Source organism: Apteryx mantelli, chromosome 3 (genome assembly GCF_036417845.1).
Source record: "Apteryx mantelli isolate bAptMan1 chromosome 3, bAptMan1.hap1, whole genome shotgun sequence".
Lineage (NCBI taxonomy): Eukaryota > Metazoa > Chordata > Aves > Apterygiformes > Apterygidae > Apteryx > Apteryx mantelli.
In genome coordinates, this window is record NC_089980.1 from 20,973,545 (window position 1) to 20,993,654 (window position 20,110).

Consider the following 20,110-nt stretch of genomic DNA (forward strand, 5'->3'; position numbering starts at 1 on the left):
GGTCCCTTCCAACCTCAACCATTCTGTGATTCTGTGATAAATATGTTAGCCGTAAATACGTAAGTATTAAAATTGACCAAAAATATCTTTATCAACAATTTTAATAGAAAGATGTCATTTTGGCTACTTTTAGGGAAATATTCATTTTTTAAGAGAAAAGGCTTTTCCTTATAAAACATGACAAATGAAAAATGAAAAAATTCAGCCAAATATATATTTCTTTTGACATCAGCTTAAAGCCAAAATACATCAGTTTTCATCTCAGCTTTTGACAAGAGAAAATCAATTAAACAAAATTAACATTTCTGCAAGAAAGAAAACTCAACTTTTTCTAGCCAGTGCACTAGAACTTTCTGTTATAATTCTACAACAATGTTTTACCTGGCAACAGCTCAAAGACATGATGCATATGCAGTTTTAAGGGTCACATCAGCACACCAGGAATGCTGACAGGACACCAATACAGTCCTCTTTCAAGCCTCCTAAGGATCTTTCCATTGACTAAAATGAAATTTAACTCTTGAAATGCACTGGGTCTTCCCAGCATAAAAAAGGTACAGTTAAAAACAAGAGGACATACTGCCTTAGATCCATTCTGAAGTTCTTGTGAGATATTCAGAAAGAACACTTGCAAAACACTGCAACAGCACAGAATAACTTGAATGCTAATTATTTAGTTATGATTACTGTAGGTTTCTTTCAAAAACTTACCAGGTACCATTGCTTCGTAAATAAGGGATCATTCATGTTGATGTCAATGTCATTGATATCTCTATATCCTCGCTTTCTTCTGCTGAAGCCTTCCTGTTGTACAGCTTTCTTCACCTGGAAGAGTTAAGTTTTACATCTTCAGCTCAATGGTCTTAACTACAAAGATTTATCAGCCTTGCTTTCATAGGAGATAAGGATTATGAAATGACATTGTGTCTGTCCGTCTGTCTTTGTGTCATTCACTAGCAAATTCTAAATCTGTGGCTTATTTCAGTAAGATTTGCAAAGAAGTAGAGAGCTCAAGAACCCAGAAGCGTCTTATCTGGAGGAAAGATGCATCATGAACAAGTTTTTGACACCTGAGAATCTGCATAGGAAAGAGTCCCTATTCAGGCAAGAAAAACTATCAAGCATCATTAGTGTTGCTGCTTGGGGAACTTCTTGCCAAAGTCGTCATCTTCTTAGCCACCAAAATCAAAATATTGTCATCACTAGAAGATAAAGTTATTTAAATAATTCCCAGCATGCCCCTGTTCCAAGCTGCAGACCTTTGATAAAATGAGGAGGCAGGTCTCAACCACCTTGTCTTACTTTTCGGATCTCTCTCCAGGGCATTTTCAGAGCAGTAAATAGCCTTTCCCACCAAAGAGATTTTCTGGGAGGAACATATCTGGGGTTGTGATCTCTCATTGTACTCCTGAGGTTCTCAGAAATGTCTTGGAGAGCTATCCACTTTCAGGAATTACCTTGTAATAAATAAGTGATAAATAAATGCACTGGCAAGAAAAACTACATGGCAAAAAAAGCCACTAACCTGACCAGACTGGTAGAAGTGGAAGATATTAAAATACTGGCTATGAAACACAAATATCCAGAGTTTTTTAGAAATCTTTTTCTTTATGAACAGCAAACCCACAAAAACATTTAACTAAGCACTGTAGAACACAATGAAAGTTAGACACAAATATCTTTAGAGTCAAAACCCGCAAATACTAGACCATAATAATCTTATTTATACCCATGTAAAAGGACACTCCTAAAAGAGTCCACTGAATGGGTATGATTATAGTGTTGGCAACAATCTTAAACTGGTAGAAAACACTGGAGCTTGTAAGACTACAAAGAAGCATAACTGCAGGAAGAAGCAGACCTGTGTGTTACCTGTGTGTTACATATTAAAACTTCTTTTAACAGAATATAGAATTAACCTGTGGAACTCAGTGCTTGATGAAATACAGTGCTTAGGGAGGCTCCCCCGCAACCCTCCCTAATGCATCCTGTGTTAGCATATTCTTAGGCCTTGCAAAAGTGCTGTCAAGTTTGGCATACTCTTCTTAGCCGAATGCCTGGAACCAAGACAGCATGAGAGTCTCAGCATTTCATTTAAAAAAAAGAAAAAAAAACCTTTCTTCATCAAAGAGGAAAGCTTAAAACCATGAATTGAGTATACGTTGTGGTAGAGAAAGAAAGCAGAAAAGAAACGAGCGTTTCTTTAGACATTTTCTTGAAAAAGATCCATGATTATTAATAAATCTCATGACTTGGGGAGCACTTTTGCATGTGTGGGTTTGGCATTTCTGATTAAGAAGGTGCATACAGGGGTTACAATGCTGTGTTGTAGTCACTTATGTAGTGGCAGTCTCCTTACAAAATCAACAGAAAAATTCATCCAAAGGCTAAATCAGATCTTAGAATAGTTGAGTCATTCCTAGAGTTGTCCTTCTGTCTCCAATAATTAAAGCGGGAGCCTGAAAAGATAGTGTTCAGTGAGACACCTAAGGCTGAGATGAAACTGGGAACCAAATGACAGGGGATAAAAGCTATTTCCCCCACAGCCACGCTGCTTCATTATAACCCTGAAAACCTAATACCAATTCATAGTGAGCAGGTTGGGGCAGCATGTACCTGACACACTCTGAAAGAGGCTACTGGAAACCACTGGTTTGCTCTGAAAGGGTAGTATCTATGTTTCTAAAAATCTGCTTGTATGAAGTCTAGCTCCTTAGCTGAAAGTACAAAATGAGTAAAATAGTTAATTGGTAGATGCTTTCACTTATATGTGTGTTTCCATTATTTGTGCAGGTTCATTAAAAGCAGAGCAGATTGAAAAGAAAGAAAAAACCAATATAAAATAAGTTGAAAAGAGGACAGTGATTAAGTAGGAACCATACTATGTGTACTTAATGGTGCCAGATATCTGTATAGAGTAAAGAAAGGTATAAGCACACTGTTTGATACCTCTAAAACAAGGCTCGGTGATGCCATGGAGACAACAGAGCAATCACCTGTCATTATGCCTTTCTCAGTTACCACCCCTGCCTCAGTGCTTGCAATTGCAAAGCCCAAGCTGTCATCACATAAAATAATTATGAACAGAAGCCAACCCTCAGTTAGAGGCATGCCAGAGAAAAAGAATTCATGCATTTGTGCTCCCACGCAAGACTGCTGGCTCTACAGGACCTGCTGCATTAAGGCACTGAACTAGGGTTTAGCAGAATAGGTTTTCTACTAATTAAAAAGCAATGCTTTGGAGCCCAGTCTTTTCTTTAATACAACCTAGGGGAAGTGGGGGGAGCAATCTGCAGAAATAGTCCAGGCTCGGTTTCACTCATCAGAATCACCTCATTTGTCTGACTTGTCACACTTTCATAATAAATTATATTTTTTCATATTACATTATATTATAATTCCCTGAGACAAGAAAATATACCTGCAAAAGAAGTATAGCCTCCTCTGAACTAAAACCACTCTATAGGCTGCTTTCTGTTTACTGCACATGGAGATGAGGCATCCAGAATGTATGTATGTCTGTAACGTAACAATTCTGTAGAATGCAACAGTCTTATTCTGAAACCTCTTCTTTACTACAGAAACAAGCACTTCTTTCCTCATGTTCACTAACATATAACTATCATACAATTACAAACAGTAAAGATTAGGCATTTCAGTCTTGAAATGGGTTGAAAAATTTGGGTAAAGCCTTGTATCTTAACACTTACATAAGCTATACATTGCCTTCTCCAGTTGGCTTGTACAAGATTCTTGCCTTGCACAAGGTAAGAACTTGCCTTTCTCCTAATGAAAATGTGTCTAGAAAGCAACGATCCCAAGATCAGATAACATCTGTATATTCCAGAAAAAATCCCAAAGCAACAAATTTTTCCTTGGCAAACAATGGTGCAATTCCAGTAATTTCAGCGGAGAACTGTCCATTTAGGGCTGCAGATAGCTGACTCAAGAGAATCCTAGTCTCCTCAATAGTGTTTCTACATTAGAAAAATGGTGTTTTTTCAGAGCTGGAAACTTGTGTTTTCATACCTTAGTCTAGATAAGGAGATGGACTGCATCTTATTCTGCTTCTGTCTTATGGTTTTCATATTAAAGAAGGGCAACCTTCCCTGTGACATTTGTAACATAAATGTATAAGGTATCATGTCTTAGGTAGTATGTTTTAAAAATGTGCATTTCCTCACGCAGCCATGAGAGAACTTGGGATCACATCTCTGCAAGAGAAATAGTAGAAAACCACTTAAACATGTTCTGATCTTGTAACAGCCATAATCCTGTGCATTTCTGCCACATTCAGAACCAGTTCTCTGAACAAATACACAATGCACCCTCATGTTGTCTTATAAATACTTATTCCTCTTATTTCCTTAAGCAGGAAATTCAGTGTTTGTAAGTCTCAAGCTTCTGACAACAGCATCTCTGAAGGATTTGAGTCTGTGGTGCATGACACTTATTAGAAACCAGTGAAGGAATGAGATTTTCATACTAAAACAGCACGTTTTTTATTGTCTCAAAGTTAGGCTTATTTGTCAGCAATAACAGCCCTTTGCTTATTTCATTCTTAATTCATTTATTCCTTCTTCATTAGGACACAGGATTAAATAGCGAGCAAAATCTGAGCATCTATTTATTAGCATGTGACTAAATCACATATAAGTTACTAGCTGCGTTCTGCTCAGAAAGAAGGTTGCGTATCAAAGAAGGATGGTATGGATGATATGATACTTCAAGGGAAAAAGGTTCAAGTATTGATTTTTAATATACTTGTACTTATGCACGGTGCCTTAAAGTCACTTGGATGATAATAAACCAGCAGGATACTGATGCAGTACAAATTAACAAAATAATCAATTGACTGCAATACTGCTCCAGGAGGGCCAGAAACCACAGTACTCTAACTGAGCTCTATGCTCCTGTGAATGCCAAGATAATCAGCTCCTCGTTTTGAAGAAACAGGGTTAATTGTACTTTTGAACTCCTGCAGTTAAATGACTCTGTTACATTGAGCATAAATGACAGATTTACTAAATTATACCAGCGGGTGTACAAAAGTGGAAGAGTATACACAACCCCCAACCTCAAGAATCAAGAACTTCAAATAAGATACAGGAGAATTCAGGCCAAATTCCAGTGGAAGAAGACAGTCTCAGTGATGACATGGCATAGTAGGCATGGCTTTTTAAAAAAAACAGCAGTAAGATGATCGACCTAAGGAAGTGGTGGATCTTTTACCTCTAAAACCTCTGTGTCACTGCAGGTTCCCTCCTGAAAGAGAAGGTGAAAATGGATTGCCCACATTTTTCAAGAAGTCAGGCTGACAGTTGGCCTTAGACCCTACAAATTGGGCTAAGGAGCCATCTCCCATAAAGTTGGTTTGGAACAGCATGTCCAGATGCCTGAAGCCATGGTCCAACAAACCACCTTCAGCTGCTGGAAGGCTGTCCTGACTATGACTCCTACTGCTGTTATCACGATTTTTTGAAACCCAAAGAAACACGGTGGCAACAAAAGATGGAAGCAGAAAAGTTCAAGTTAGCTTAAGTGGTCTGCACACCCAATACTCATTAAAAAGGAATGAGAAAGGGATATCATGCATCTACAGCAGCTTTTCAGGATCTTAACCACAAAAGACAGCCCCTCAACTCCCAAACTCCATACAGAGTTAATGAGTGAAAGAGTCTTTTTCACCTCTGATTTCTGTCTAACTGTAAGTAAACACAAATGAAGACACTTAATTTTATTAACCACCTCATCCATGTAGAATAAAAGAGATATCTCTATTAGGGCAATATTGATCCCATTCTCAAAGTACACACACATCACTTGTATCATCTGACAGCTTGCTTGCTGGTTAAGAAGCCCTGAAGATGTCAGCGAGGAATACCCACCTCATATTCTTCCACATTTTCGTTAAAGCCCCAAAACAACAGAGTTTTTCTTGACTCTCCAATACAAAATAATGCTGACTCTCCTTATTAAAGGAAGTACAGACCTACTTGCACTGTAACTGAAGTCAGATGAATCGAACAAAACTGAATCATATTTAAATGGCAATGGGGGCCTCCTTGGGAACTAAGGTGGCTGAGTATTGCTCTCTGATTACAATACATGACCCATTCTTAATCAGCCAGACTTTCAAGCACTTGGCATCCTGAAAAATAGGGACAACTCTTGAGAGCAAAGAGCCTCTAGCCTACTCTTACCACACCATTTCATTATTAGACTTCATGGCTGATTCCCCCAATAGTAGCGGGCATGCTGAGCTCTCTGGCATATGAGTATAGGAGCCATATGCAGCTGATGAGACTCTAGGGGAGCAGGGAGTGGTACCAAGGCTCCAGTACAGAGCCAGGATTTCAGGAGCCCTCAGTTCAGAAAACCCGGACATTTTCTTCAAAGTACATATCATCCCTGGCAATGATAATGCCAGCAAATTATTAAGAGAAAAGTGCACAGCAGCCATGGTCACAGCTTCCAGCTGCTATTTTCAGCTTGGTATGTGTTCTTTCACACAGCTTTCTACCCATAAGATCAGTCAAACACTAAAATTAGATGTTTGAAAACAAATTTCCCCCCACCTTCTGCATCCTCACAGGGAGGAATCTTTCCTCTAGCCTTCTTCTAAATCGCTGGCTCCAGCCCTGCACAAAAAATGTTATTTTCTTCCAGTAATAAGAACAGTAACTGGTCTCCGAGTGTAGCTACTCTAGTGTAGCTCTTCTTCCAGCAGGGCAGCTCCTCTTCTACAAAATCAAAATTCTATCTTCTCAAACCCATCCCAAAGAACAGAAGGGCAATCTTCAGCTAATTACTGCTGTGTCTTATATGAGTGCCTTCAGAAGCACTCTCAGCAATCAAGTTTGTAAAAATCAAGAGAAGGTAAAGGGACAGGACAGGAAAGTATCGTCTTGTTCAAGAACTACTCCATCCGACACAGGAAATTTGTTCAAACTGGCAACGAGGCTCTCTCCTTCCATGCTTGGTGAGCAGAGCCCAGCTCTGCTTGCCATGGGGAGCTGTGGGCCTCTGTCGCGCTGGGAGAGGCGCTGCCCCATCTCTTGGCTCAACAGGCACTCAGCAAGACAAGGACTTGCCACTGTTAAACTCTCTTAGGAAGGACTGCTACTGACTGCCTTGCACAGCAAAACCCAGGACATCTGGGTTCACCAATTTCTGTGGTACCATTGCTAAAAATCGTAACACCACAGGTATGGCCATTTAGGGAACTGTCATTCAAGTTCAGCATCAATCAGACAATAGTAAATTAAAGTGAATATCCTGAACTCAGAGGTTCCACTCAGCGATTAACCTTTCTTGATGGAAACACAATTTAAAGAACTCATGTTGCAACCAAGTTCATATTTTGAAAAAAAAAAAAAAAAAAAAAAGCAAGACCTGACTTGCTTCTGCCTTACTTTGTGACCTTTCCTTTTCCTGATATTAGTTCAGTGCTTGGCAAATAAGAAGCTTTCAAAAAAGAAAGAAGGGGAAAAGAAATCAATATTTTTGTCCATTTAGCAGGCCTCTCACAGTTCAGTGACATTCAGGAAGCAGTGAGTAAAGAGACAAGGAATCAATGTGTAAGAGAAGGCTGCAGATCATATTCAACCTGCTCAGCTAAGCAATCAATAGCGCTCCTCCAGCTTCTACTTTGAAATTTAAGTGAATTGGTTAGGCAGTAATGCAAAACAAATGCAGAGTATAGATGGTCTGCAATGGAAAATGCCAACTGGGTAAAACACAAATTTTTATAGTGTCCTGCCCTTTTTGTCAAAGTCTTTTTGCTCCAAGACAGAATTTATTGAGGGGAAAGAGTGAGATGGAAAAAAAGCCCTAGATATCTTGAAATCCAGTGTACTGCCCTAAGATCAAGCAAACTTTGATTCACATCTCTGGTCTGTCCTCAGCTTGGGATGAGGACTCATATCAGAACTGGGACACTGTCACAAGTGCTAGCTATTCTAAGAACACTTTTTCTGATTTCCAGTTTTTTCCACTGCTTCAAACAAGCAAAAAAGAGAGCAGGAACATTTCTGAAATCTTAAGAAGTCCGCACAGGAGGGAAAAACTGCTTCTTATCCTATCTGGAGAAGCTGACATTATACTTTATGGATTTAATGACAGAAAAATCAAAGTAATTGATATTTCAAACAATGCCTCATTGCCAGACAGCTGGACAGTTACCTTGATTCCAAAATGAAAGATCTCTGTGAATACGAAATTCCCTGGAGATGGGATACAACTGTATGCATTAGTCCCACCAGTGGATCAGACTGCAATCCATGAAGACATATTATCAACAACTTCTGGGTAACTTTTCCACTGCGCTGTCTCACCAGTTACATCAAGGCTCACAAATGATCAATCTCTCCAAACTAACCAGAATGGCAGCATTTTACAACCTCTTTGCACAGATGTAAACAGAGTGCCTGGTGCCAGAGAAGAAAATTGGGCCCCATGCATGTAGGGCACTTGATAAAGTGCGGCTCCTCCTACCTCAGCTACAAAATTAGTTGTTATGAATAATAGCTTTCTCTTCTCTTATATCCCTTGGCCAAGGATTGCAGATACACCTTTCTTAAAACATCCTGCTTGGAAATAAAACAAAAAACAAACAAACAAAAACCTTATTCTTCTTCCTTAGTACTATAAATCTTTTCAGGAGTTATTTTCATTTATTACTAAGGCCACCATCAATCTTTCAGGTGATAGGGGAGTCCCAGAGTAGATCTGAGTTGTATCTGTACCCCCTCTGTGGTATGAGTTTTAGTTTAAATGAGAATTAGGCCCAGTTCATCTTTGAGATCACAAGCCTTTTGCCCTAGAAACTGGCATTTTGTATATATCTATACAGTAAAAAGCAGAGTAGCGCTCACATTATGCTGAATCTTTAATTTAATAATTCCCTATTTATTGTAATTTGTTCATTTATAACTTTGGGCCATTTCTTATTATCCTGGGCACTCTTCCAGCACGTGGCTTTCTTCCTTCTCCATGGTAGTTCACTGGTCCTACAAGAAAAGAGAGACCACATGGTCCACCTTTACATAACATACTTATCTAAAGTTAACATAAAGATTCTATTAGAATGGTTGCTGTTCCCACACAAGCGATTAATATGCCATTTGATAGGTCCCAAGAGAACATAAATGCTCACAGGCTAAAGATTTCTCTAACTCTGTTGATTTTAAGTTAATTTATTTCATGAAACAAGCTCCAGATAAGCAGGAACTGTGAGAACATATCAATTTGGAGAAAAATCTGTTCCGTTTGGTTTGTATGGGAAGACTCAACTGCCAAGTAAAATTATTCTCTTCTTAGAAGTGTGCCCTTGACCCACCCTGAGGAAGAAGGGACTTCTTGTACAGGTGTGAATATTTGTGGTGATGTCCAAGCACATTTCCAGTCATGTAACATCATTTGTAGTGGCTTTAGCACTAACTTCATGCTTTTTTTTTCTAAAGACACCAATTTGCTTTACAGACATTAAGTTGAAGTATATTCCATACGGAGAACCAAAAGAGCCTTGCAATGTGCCTGTGTAGTTATACATCATCATTTAGGGAAACTGAGTCAGCAGAGGATGCAATCTTAAAGGGAGTCTGCAGCATGTGCAGAAAATAGACCCCCTTGTCCTCAGAGTGATTTCTAGATCTGCACTTCAAAGTTGGCTTCTGACCTCTGTCATAACTCCTAATATTTCCACTTCATTCTCTGCAGACTCATTCCCACTCGAATTTCATCTAATAGCTATCATTGCCTTGAAACATCTTCTTGGGAAAGTACAATATACAGTCTTTGTCATGGAGTTACTTTCATGGATTATCCCTTTCCCATGTCAGCAATAAATACAATTTCTTGTCATAGTGACACATTCATTAAAGAACAGCGCATTGCCCTGTCTTTTATGCGGCCCATTTTGCTTCCCATGCCTACATGTTTTTTAAGTGGCTTCCCATTAAAGAAAAAAAATGCGTTTTTGTATAGATGCCCCAAAAGCCCAATAATAATATTCAGAGGTGGTGATGGTAGAGCAGTTCTGGGTTTCTCTTTCATGCAGTGGGGCTAGAGTAAAAGTTTACTTCAGCTTCCTTTGATGTTTATAGTCCTTCTGAGCAGATGGGCCCTGCTGGGTCCAGTTGCAGTGAGAAATTATCCTACAAAAGTGCTTGCCAGAATGTCAGCTTTAGAGCAGCTTCTCAGAATAAAAATTGTATATGGCTTTAGGAGGGGAGGAAGGCTAACTAAAGTTCAGTACCAGTTTGATTTAAATTTATTTTAGAAAGTCAGAATTAAAACAGTTACTTAAGACTAGCTGTGCCTCCTCAAAACACGATGCCTTGACTCATGTGGCAACAGTGAAGAAGAGTGGCCCATCATACAGAACCCAGGTGTTCTCAACCATGTGTTCAAAAGGGCACAAATGTCTTGATTTCTTTGGGCTGGCTGCCATCCTCTGAGTGCCCTGCTGTGGAAACACTGGCCTGCTACAGAATACAGTCTTTCTCTTTTGTACCCTCTTCTGCTTTATCATCATTCAGAATGATTCTTTCTTTCCCTTTTTCTTCTGTTCTGTGAGCAAATCATAGAGTTTGAATTTGGGAGATACCTAAGAGGCGTCTGTTTTATCTCACGTAGAAGGGGGCCCTCCTGTGTAGAGGAGATAGCCATCGCACATGGCCACTTTCTCACTTTCTGGCAACTCCTGCAGTCTCTCTTACGACTCAGTTCCCCACTACACCATGAAAGCAGGTTGCTAACACTGAGTACTGCCCAGTGCTGTCAGCACTTCCCCAGCCAGGTGGTAATATCTGCAGAAGGCCCATTTAGGTTTAATAAAAAACAATTCCTATTTTTACAAAGCTGCCTGCCTGGAGTGATACAGCAACAACTGCCAAAAAGTCCAAGCTTCTTCTAATATTTCAAACCTGCAGTACATAAACTTCAAGGTTCACATGAGCAGTAGTGATATATTAAGGAGCCTTTCTTGTCTTTAACACCTTCAGACCTCTCTGTTGCTATCTCAATGGAGATAAGATATGGAATTACAAAACAGTGATCTTCTGAAAGCGCTGCCTGGTGGGAATTAGATGGGCTGTACAATGTCTTCTAACAGGAAATTTCATAACTAGAAGCCAGAGACAAAACAGAAGCCAATCTTATGACAGAGGGAAACCACAATTATGCTGCTGCTCTCATTCATGTAGAGCAGAGCAGTTGTTTACAGCACAGCATAGCTACTCTTTATTCTATTACCACAAAAATATATTGGACAGAAAAGACAAGGGCACTTGCTCCTATGAACACCTTTCACAGCCCAGTAGGAAGTGACCAGTGATTTGCATTGATTTAGCTGTACATTGTAAAGGTTGCAATTGCCTTTTGTCAGCTCCCAGAGCCAGAGGTTTATGGATCCCCATCACAAAGCACATTAATAAAATCATCGGAGGTGTAGGTACCACTGTCGTACCACATCAGGTTAGCAGTGCATAGCTTCCCGTGACAGGCCATCTGCCGCAGAGGAAGCACCCGAACAGAACGGTTTCTGCAGAATGATTTCTGTATCATAGAAAAGGTAGGAAAAGCAGGGGGATGATGGATTGGTTTGTTTTTAAAAAAAAAAAAAAAAAAGGAACAGCTCACGTCTTATACCTCTGGCCTTTTCCCAAACCAGTTTTTAATATGACACAGTTAAAGACCTAATCTTAGCCCTTATCATGACACCCAGTATATCAGGACCTTTTCTTCTAACCCTCAAATGTTTTTTTTTTCAAACTAACTCCCTTGCAATTTTCCCCACAGAGCTTGCATTTGCTTTGCATGCCCAAAACCATGGTGAAGAACAGGGCCAAGGCAGACAGATCTAGGTCAGGGGACTCTTCCCAGCCCATCCCAGAATCTGGCTGCTGTAAAATAACAGAAAACAACCTTTCTACCCCAGAAATCATGAACAGCCTAGCACCGCGCTTGAACAGTGCACTGAACCTACTCTTATTTCCCCCTAGGCAAAGCCTGCAGCTCTTTCCTTGACAAGGAAGTTACAAGAAAGGGAGCAGCTTGGCAAGAGAGATTACTCCTGATGTGAGATTGCAGGCACAAGACCTAACGCAGAGCAGTGGTGGGGTCAGCAAAGGGGGAAAAGACGGCATGCTGGGCCACAGAGCAGGCGCTGGCAAGACAACACATGGACAACTAATGGAGGGAAAAAGCCCTACAAGTGGGACAAACATTAACGCATTCAGAGTTTATTCCAACTGAAACTTTTGGCAGCTCATTATAGAGACAAGGCAGTAGCAGGCATGGCAGTGTAGCCTGCATATTCCATATGGGTTTTCTCAACAAACCCCTTAGAGGAAAGGCCTTTTTCATAACTGTCCATGTTCTTCAGCAGTCTGTCCAGCCAGCTGCTGCCCTGCTCTCTCTCCAAAGCACATCTGTACAATTAATTTTTTTTTCAAAAATCTTAAAAAACTCATTTTTAATTGGGGTTACATGTGCACCACCATGGATTTTGGTGCCAGAATTTTCCCTTGTCCTAAAAGGGTCACAGTGCTGGCTGGTTTAAATGAGGGATAAAATGATTATCCAGCTACAAATTCTTTGAACTATTGCTGCTTTTTTGGCCAGAAATGAGGAAATATCTTTTCAGTTCAGTTATTAGCATAAAATAATTAGACTTTGGAGTATATTTTCCTCCCAGCACACATACATAATTTGCATCAACATTAATAGCAGCTTCTCTATTCACACTTATTGAAAGGAGGCTATACCCCAAGGGACTGAGAAAGACCAAACCCTAAATACGCTTTTGCTTATCACTGAAGATTTCCATACACTCCTGTAAACTGCTGTCCTCATTATATCCTTTTCCTCTTCCTAGCTTATTTCCATTGAGACAAATGTTTAGCACATCATGGAAGAAAATCATTTACGCAGGCTTCACACACAGCAGGCAATCAAAAATGATGCATGCAAATTCTACAGAAATCGCTCTTTGTGTCCAAACTTCAAGACCCAATTCATGTTATGGTTTCCACAGAATAAAAATTTAAAGGAAAAGCTTCCTTGATGAAATTACACCTCTTTGTTACAAAAAGTGATGAATCTCTGCTTAATATTAACAGTGCCTGCTGTCTGGTTAATACTAACACCGCCTGCACATTTATGGGCTCTTCATAGTTCCAAATAGCCAGCATTAATCTGTGTGATGGCAAGCATTGAAGTAGTTGAGCCTTCACAGAGTAATGAAAGGGAGATCTGGGGAAAACAACTACTACAGCATAAGAATCATCTTTATGATGGTTTCAACAGAAACCTAAATTGGGATATAAAGTCACATGTGTCTCGGGCCACTGCAGTCTAAAGAAATCAAAAACATCCAGTGCTAAATGACAGAATCATAGACTTAGCAAGCTATTGAGAATAGCATGACATCAGAGATGAAGTCTTCTTCTGGGTCCTTTTAAGAGGGAGGTTAGCTGTATCCATGAATGACCATCACAAAAGGAAAATGATGAAGACTGAATCACTGTGCCAAAGATACAGTAGAATTACGTATGCGATGAAACTGCCCTCTTTTACCAAAGTCTGGGCTCAAAATGAACTCTCTTTTATGAGGCTGCTGGTAACAACAGTATTGTGCAAAATGGGGAACAATGAACTAAAAATAGAGAAAAAAACTGAAAAAGGTTCCTGAAAAGGACTAAAAATTATGATCCACCTCTACTGGGTCAGGCCCCTCCCCATTCCCCACTTTCCTTTCATCAGGGGCCAACCCAGTTTAAGTTATTCCTTCTTGTTTCTCCTCACCCCATGCCACCCTGGACTGTATAGCAGATGAGATCAGGGAACTGTTCTAGCTTAGAAACAATCATTTCCTTTGCGTGGTATTTTTCAAATGCAGTCAAATTCCTGATCCCAACACCAGCTATTCCTGCAACAAGAAAGGTGGGAACGGTGCCAGAGGAATAAACAGTCTGGACAGAGGAGGCAGGAATATCTAAAGTCAGGAACACCACTTAGAAAAACATAAAGCGAAACCACATACAGTGGAACAACAGTGCACATTTATTGTTAGCTTCTTGGCTGAGATTCAATTCTACAGAAGTGCAAAGACCCAGATTCCATTTCCACTTACTCAAGGGTATATACAGACTCACTCCATTCCTTTCAGTGAAATTACTTCAGATTTTCACTGCTGCAAATTAGAGCAATGTCTATCTCTTGTGTTTAACACTATCCTGTGAGGAGAGAAATTGTTAAAAGCCTCCCTCCAGTTGAAGTGAAGTTCAGTCTTGCTGGGCTGAGCTTATGAGGACAAGTTATTATTCTTTGCTTCAAGGAGAATGTCCCTTCCTGCTTCCAAAGAAGTAACCAAATCAGACTACACGGCCTGCTGGCTAGGAAAAGACACTGACATATTGACGAGGAATGAGTAATTAGGGGTGCGCAGAGAAGGTGCCTACTACGAAGCGAGAGCAGCATGCAGAGCTTCGTGAATCAGTACGTCCGGGCTCTGGCAGTGGCACATGGATGTGGCATGGAGACGTCCTAGTGTAGGTGCACAGCTGTTGCACAAATGAACTGCCACTGCTTATGAGCTGGCTTCTACAGAGAGGACTTACAGGTGGTTCCCGTCCAGCATTTCCATTTTGGGACTTGTAATAGAGGGGTCAGTGTAAGTCCCTGTGTCCAGTTCCACAGAAATACTGCAAAAATCACAGCATGACCCCTGCTTCTCTTCCCTCCCATTTAAGCCAGGTGCCCCCTACCTCTACACGTGCCTGGAGGTGGTAGTAACTGTCCAGGGGAATCTCTCTTCTCTGTATCATAACTCAAAATGCAAGCTATTTTCATAGAGGAAGAAAGGCACAACTTACACATTCCTCAACTTATACAAGTATGTAACTGAGGTCATGATTTGGTCAGGGATGAAGGAAGTAGCTGGAACAAAGCTGCAATATATTTTGAGAAATGAAACAAGAACTCAGGGAAAGCAGATCTGAGTCTACATGATGTTCCGTCCTCTATCTACAGCTCTGTTTTCTGGGTCCTTTATATTTCAGACATCATTCTCTGTTTTGATAAAGCATCCCCACAGATGGTTGCAGACTGAGGTACTGGTGGACACGCAAAGGGTTATGAACACACAAAATTAGGGAGATGTTATTTTGTTTATTTTTCCCAAGATCTTTCATGAAAATGCACCGAGTCCTGGAGAGGTACCGTGTTGTTTCAGTGAACAATTATCTGAGCTTCTTATGGAAAATATGGCTGAAAGTAGAAGTCCCCTTTCCTCTTGTCAACCCTCATAACAAAAAAAATAACGGCAGAACTGAGATAAGTTCTCTCATATTCCCCCTCTCAAGCCCACCTCTCAGTTTAATTCAAGACTTGATAAAAGATGCTTGCATCAGAAGGAAATCATTCGTCATGTCTACTAGTTCACCTATTCGGGATGGATAGATGGCTGCTGTTTTTATCAGGCAAAATGTAAAAAAAGAGGTTTTAAATTACTTCATAAAGTGGATGAAAACTATTTATCATTTCATTTCACATCTCCATCTAAATGGTAATACACTCAATGAAGACAAAACATCCACCTGTAGGCAGTGCTGTAATTTGGGATCAGTGCTAAAAAGCTGTCTTGTCCTCGTACTATACTGATGCCCCTGGCATCTGGGGCAGAAGAACAGAAAGAAGCTAAATATCAGCCTTCTACTTGTAGACTCCCAAGAGAGCTTTGATTTCCATAAGTAAATAAAATAGTGAAAACTGGGCAACACCTACACAACCCTAACTGCTGAGAAATCATGCTGCATCTTTGCAGACCACATACATGTCAGCAGGCTACTGCAGCTGAAGTCATTCCCTGACAGATCCCCTTCACTGTGACCTGATGAAAATGTTGGAGAAAGTCATGCTCAGTTTTGCCCATAGCTTACTGGAGCTCAGTTGTGTCTTCCTCCTGGACATGCATCCTATGATGCTGTTGCTGAATGTGGAGTCACCACCAGAGATGCACCCTGACATCTCAAATTTACATGCCTAGGAGGGGCCCAGAAGTACTCCATGAAGGGGGTCTAAATGAGGCCACAGCCCAGCCCTGCAGTGAAAAATAGGACCTGCCAGCTCAGGCTGAGCAAATCCTCACCCTGCTCTCTCCCTCTCTGACAGACTGGGTTTCCCCCGCTGATCAACACACATTTGGGGTCAGTGGCATACACCTGCCTAAAGCAGAACAACAACACACAATTTCCTGACTGGCTGCTCCCATCTGAAAATGCAAGGGCAGGAGGTGTTGGATCTTACCTTCTGGGAAATGCTACACCCATATATTTCACATGCAGAAATCAAAGTATGTTTAGTCAAATAACTTATGCATAGTTTATGCAAAAAATAAAGAGCTATTGGGCAGCAAAGAATGAAATAGTAAATGAAGTAAGGAAAATGTTACTTTGGTTACAGCCTCCTGAGTGCAAAGACCTCTTACTCATATCTCTGTTAACGCTACAGAGGGAAATGTGCTTTCTCCATCTGCTGCTGCTGCCATCACCCAGAGCGAGCAGGTGTAGTCCTGGAAAAAGCTGGAACGAGCCAGGGGGAAGCAGGGATGGGAGCAGCGGCAAGACCGCCAGCACTGGAGTATGCCCAGGGACAGATGCCTCCATACAATTCTGTTATTATTTTATGCCTAGGTACCATCTAGCACAGTAATTTCCCCTGTGCCTCTAGATCATGCATGTGGAAACACTAAATGACAACAACAATTACAGTTTAAGGTTACTGTCCTCTAAGTCTTTTTGGCTTCAGAGGATGTGTGCTAATCTCGTTTTTTAGTTTTTCCCCACCGTTCTCACTTCAGTTTTCTTATTGCCCAGCTACTGCAAAGATCACCAAACACCACAAATGGCTATAGTCCAATCTCCTTTTTTTTTCAGGCAGTGGACTTTACATCTCGAATCTACCCCTCCTTTGCTCTGCTTTGTTATGTGACCTGTTGGAAACTTTAAAGCCCCTCTCCATTGATTTCCAGCATTTGTGAAATGGGCATAATCCCTACTTGAAAGATGTTTTGATATCTTTACTTAAAGAGTATTTTAGTACATACTATAAAATACTACAGTGACTGACACACTTATTTCAGATGGACAGACAGATCATTTCAGTGGAAGATCTAAGTATTAAATCCCCAAAACAGTCCCTTTCTCATTGTCTTCTATTTTGTAAGCAAGTAGAAAGTATTTGCAAAGATTTTTTGATTTTCTGCTTCAGACTGAATTATTCGTTGTTTTCAAGTCAGGTAGGCAATTCACCTTGCACACACATCTCAAAAACCGTGCTAATAAGAAAAACACAACTGGTAGATTTTTCTGAGGAATAATATTCTCAGGTGAACAGCTATCTTTACCAAAGTATTTTTCTTCTTCATGCAAAAACATTCATCACTCCACAGTGAATGGCATGACACGACTAGACTTCAATTTGACTCATACCACTAAAAGCAACGTCCTTTTTCAAACCTTCCTATCTCAATCTGGAATTTGCATTTCTTTCAGACACTCAAATTTTCTTCCATCCCTCACCGACACATGAAACCAAGTGAGAACATTTCAAAATTAAACCCCAAATTCCAGTGAGACATGCATATACCAACTCTGAACTTAAACAAAAAACATTTTTTTGCTATGGTAAGTTGCTCACTGCGGAAAAAATTCTCTTCTTTACAGGGAGATAACTAACCAAAGACAATCATTTACATCCTGTCACTTGCACTTTTCTCCAGCCAGCTTCCTGGAGGTAAAAAATCCTTAACCTCACCTTCCAGGTGATGTTCCACCAAGACATCTGTTTAAAGTTAACTTGTGCCTTCCCCCCCCCCCCCCCCCCACTGAATTATAGGCTACAAGTAAAAAACATTTCCACCTTTGGAGGACTGCATCACTCAACTCTCATTAAGTCCTCAAAACTGGGTTTAAGTAGTCTTTAAGTAGTATACTGTCACTAAGGGAAATCTCAACCTAATTTTTTATGTTTTTAGAAAAGGCAGCGTAAGCTGAGCTACCTAGGATTTGCTTGTGATGAAGACTTCAGGCAGTTACAGATAAAAACGGTCTCCTGGACTGACATCCAAACAAGGTGCAACAAAATTTTTGATGCAGATGTCATTGTTCAGCAAATTAGCAGTAGGAAACAGTTGGCCTGCGCCAAGCCTCCTTTGTTTCCATTTCTCAAAAAAGGCCACGGGCCAAGGACCCCATACAGGTTTACTACAACTAACCAGCAGAGAGTTTTTTGCAGGTCTGTATGAAATACTAGCTCTAGCAGAGGCACTCTAGCCTTTAAGTACTTAACCATCCAGATTCAATTAAGAGGAGCTGTGAAGTGAGTACTGAGTTATCCATTTCTATGAATAGGAGAAGGCTGAAGTTCTGGACAATAATCAGATGCCCATTTCAGATGATGTCTCTTACTAGCTATTTTTTCTTGCAGCAAATGTACTTTCCATGTCATTATGGAGCATGGAGACAGACCTATGGATGTCTGGAAATTGGATTTTCACTTTGGAGGAAATAATGAAACTGAAAAAAACTGTCAAAACGATCAGGAAACAAAACCTTGCAAAGGTTCCAACTGGAAATGCTGAAACAAATTTAAACTCCTTTTTTAGCTAAATTAAATGATTTGGTGCAATAAAATATTTTTGCCCTAATTCAGTATTTCCAGTTTAAAAATGCAGATTCTGTTTCTGTTACTTTGGGGTTTGCACCATCAGAAATAAAATAAGTTTAAATCTTCTTCAAAAGATTTTTTTCTTTAGGCAAATAATAATGCTGTTCTTCATATCTGAATGCCCTACCATTTTTTTTTTTTTATAAGCTCTTCTTAAAACATGGCCTGCATAAATGAAGAAAAGATCCCTGAGTTTTATGAGATATGAATATGGTTAGATCTGAAACCAAGGAAGTTAAAGAGTAACAAGGCCATTTCTCTTCCTCTTTTCTGAAAAGTAGTCCACACAGAAACACTCTTCCTATAGCAAACAAGGGAATTATTTTAAGAAAAGATCATGTTCCAAAAGAAATAAAATGGATTCCAATGAATGTCTTCCCAGGAGATCACCGTGGTTCAAAGAAGAAAGTAAAGAAGAAAGCAATGTTCAATTATGTCAGTATTTCCTGGCCTAAGAGTAGCAGAATTTTTGACCAAACTCTGACAGAGATTGCTTGTTGCCCTGTAGTATCAGATCCATAAGATGTGAGAGGCAGACTATTAAAAGAAGAATTCAGCTTGTTCTGAGCTGGAAAATATAACAGCAATAATGGTGTATATAATGCTTATAAAAGGAACCTCACATTTTTAAGACACACTGCAGACACTGACTAGGAAATCATGTGCAGCTTCTCCAAACAGCAGAGGGGCTGGGGCAGCAGATGCCAGAGCGAGCTGACGACTCCTTGTTTCACAGGGACAAAGTCCCCCCAGGCATAACAGCGCTGGCTCTGGTCAAACCACATGTAGGATGAAAGCCATCCTGTGATCCAGAAGCTCAGCCGTGGAAAGCTGGCTGAGAGACACAGAAATCAGTGGAGTAACACAGAAGATGTACTGAGGATTGAGTCGGTGATGCTTGCTGGATGACAAAGCCAAGCTAGATGGGAACGAATGTAATCAATCACTCAGTCTCAGGCTCCACGACAAAACACAGGGCATCTCCTCTGCACACTGACTTATTTTATTTTTCAGGTTCTTCATGAGGACACAGCCAATGCATCTGGACTTCCTCCAAAGAAAAGAAGCAGGAGAGAGTGTGCAGAGGCAGCGAGGAAGAAGAGAACCAGCTATTAATGTTTAGACTAGCACTGCAGTGTTACATAAGCTGGAGCCAAGCAGTAATCAGCTTAGTGATTTTGCTGTAAAACCAATAGTATAAAGGAACTAATTAGATCTGCCAATTCTGATTCTTCTGTGAAGATTTCAAGCTTGCAAGGCTCATGGACCCACTACAGTGTATTCTTCTGTATGAAGGAATAATACTTGGAATCAATGAAGATAAAATGAATGGAAACAGACTATTTACATCAATGAAATATTAAATCCGTACACATAG

At 40.2% G+C, this 20,110-nt stretch overlaps 1 protein-coding gene across 1 annotated transcript in view; it reads right to left on the minus strand.

The window, feature by feature from the left end:
* PCSK2 (proprotein convertase subtilisin/kexin type 2) overlaps nucleotides 1–20,110 on the minus strand; it is a 117,676-nt gene that overhangs the window by 64,491 nt on the left and 33,075 nt on the right. Inside the window, exon 3 of the mRNA XM_067294676.1 lies at nucleotides 712–825. Within this exon, the coding sequence (XP_067150777.1) occupies nucleotides 712–825 (114 nt within the window). The remainder of the gene's footprint in view (nucleotides 1–711; nucleotides 826–20,110) is intronic.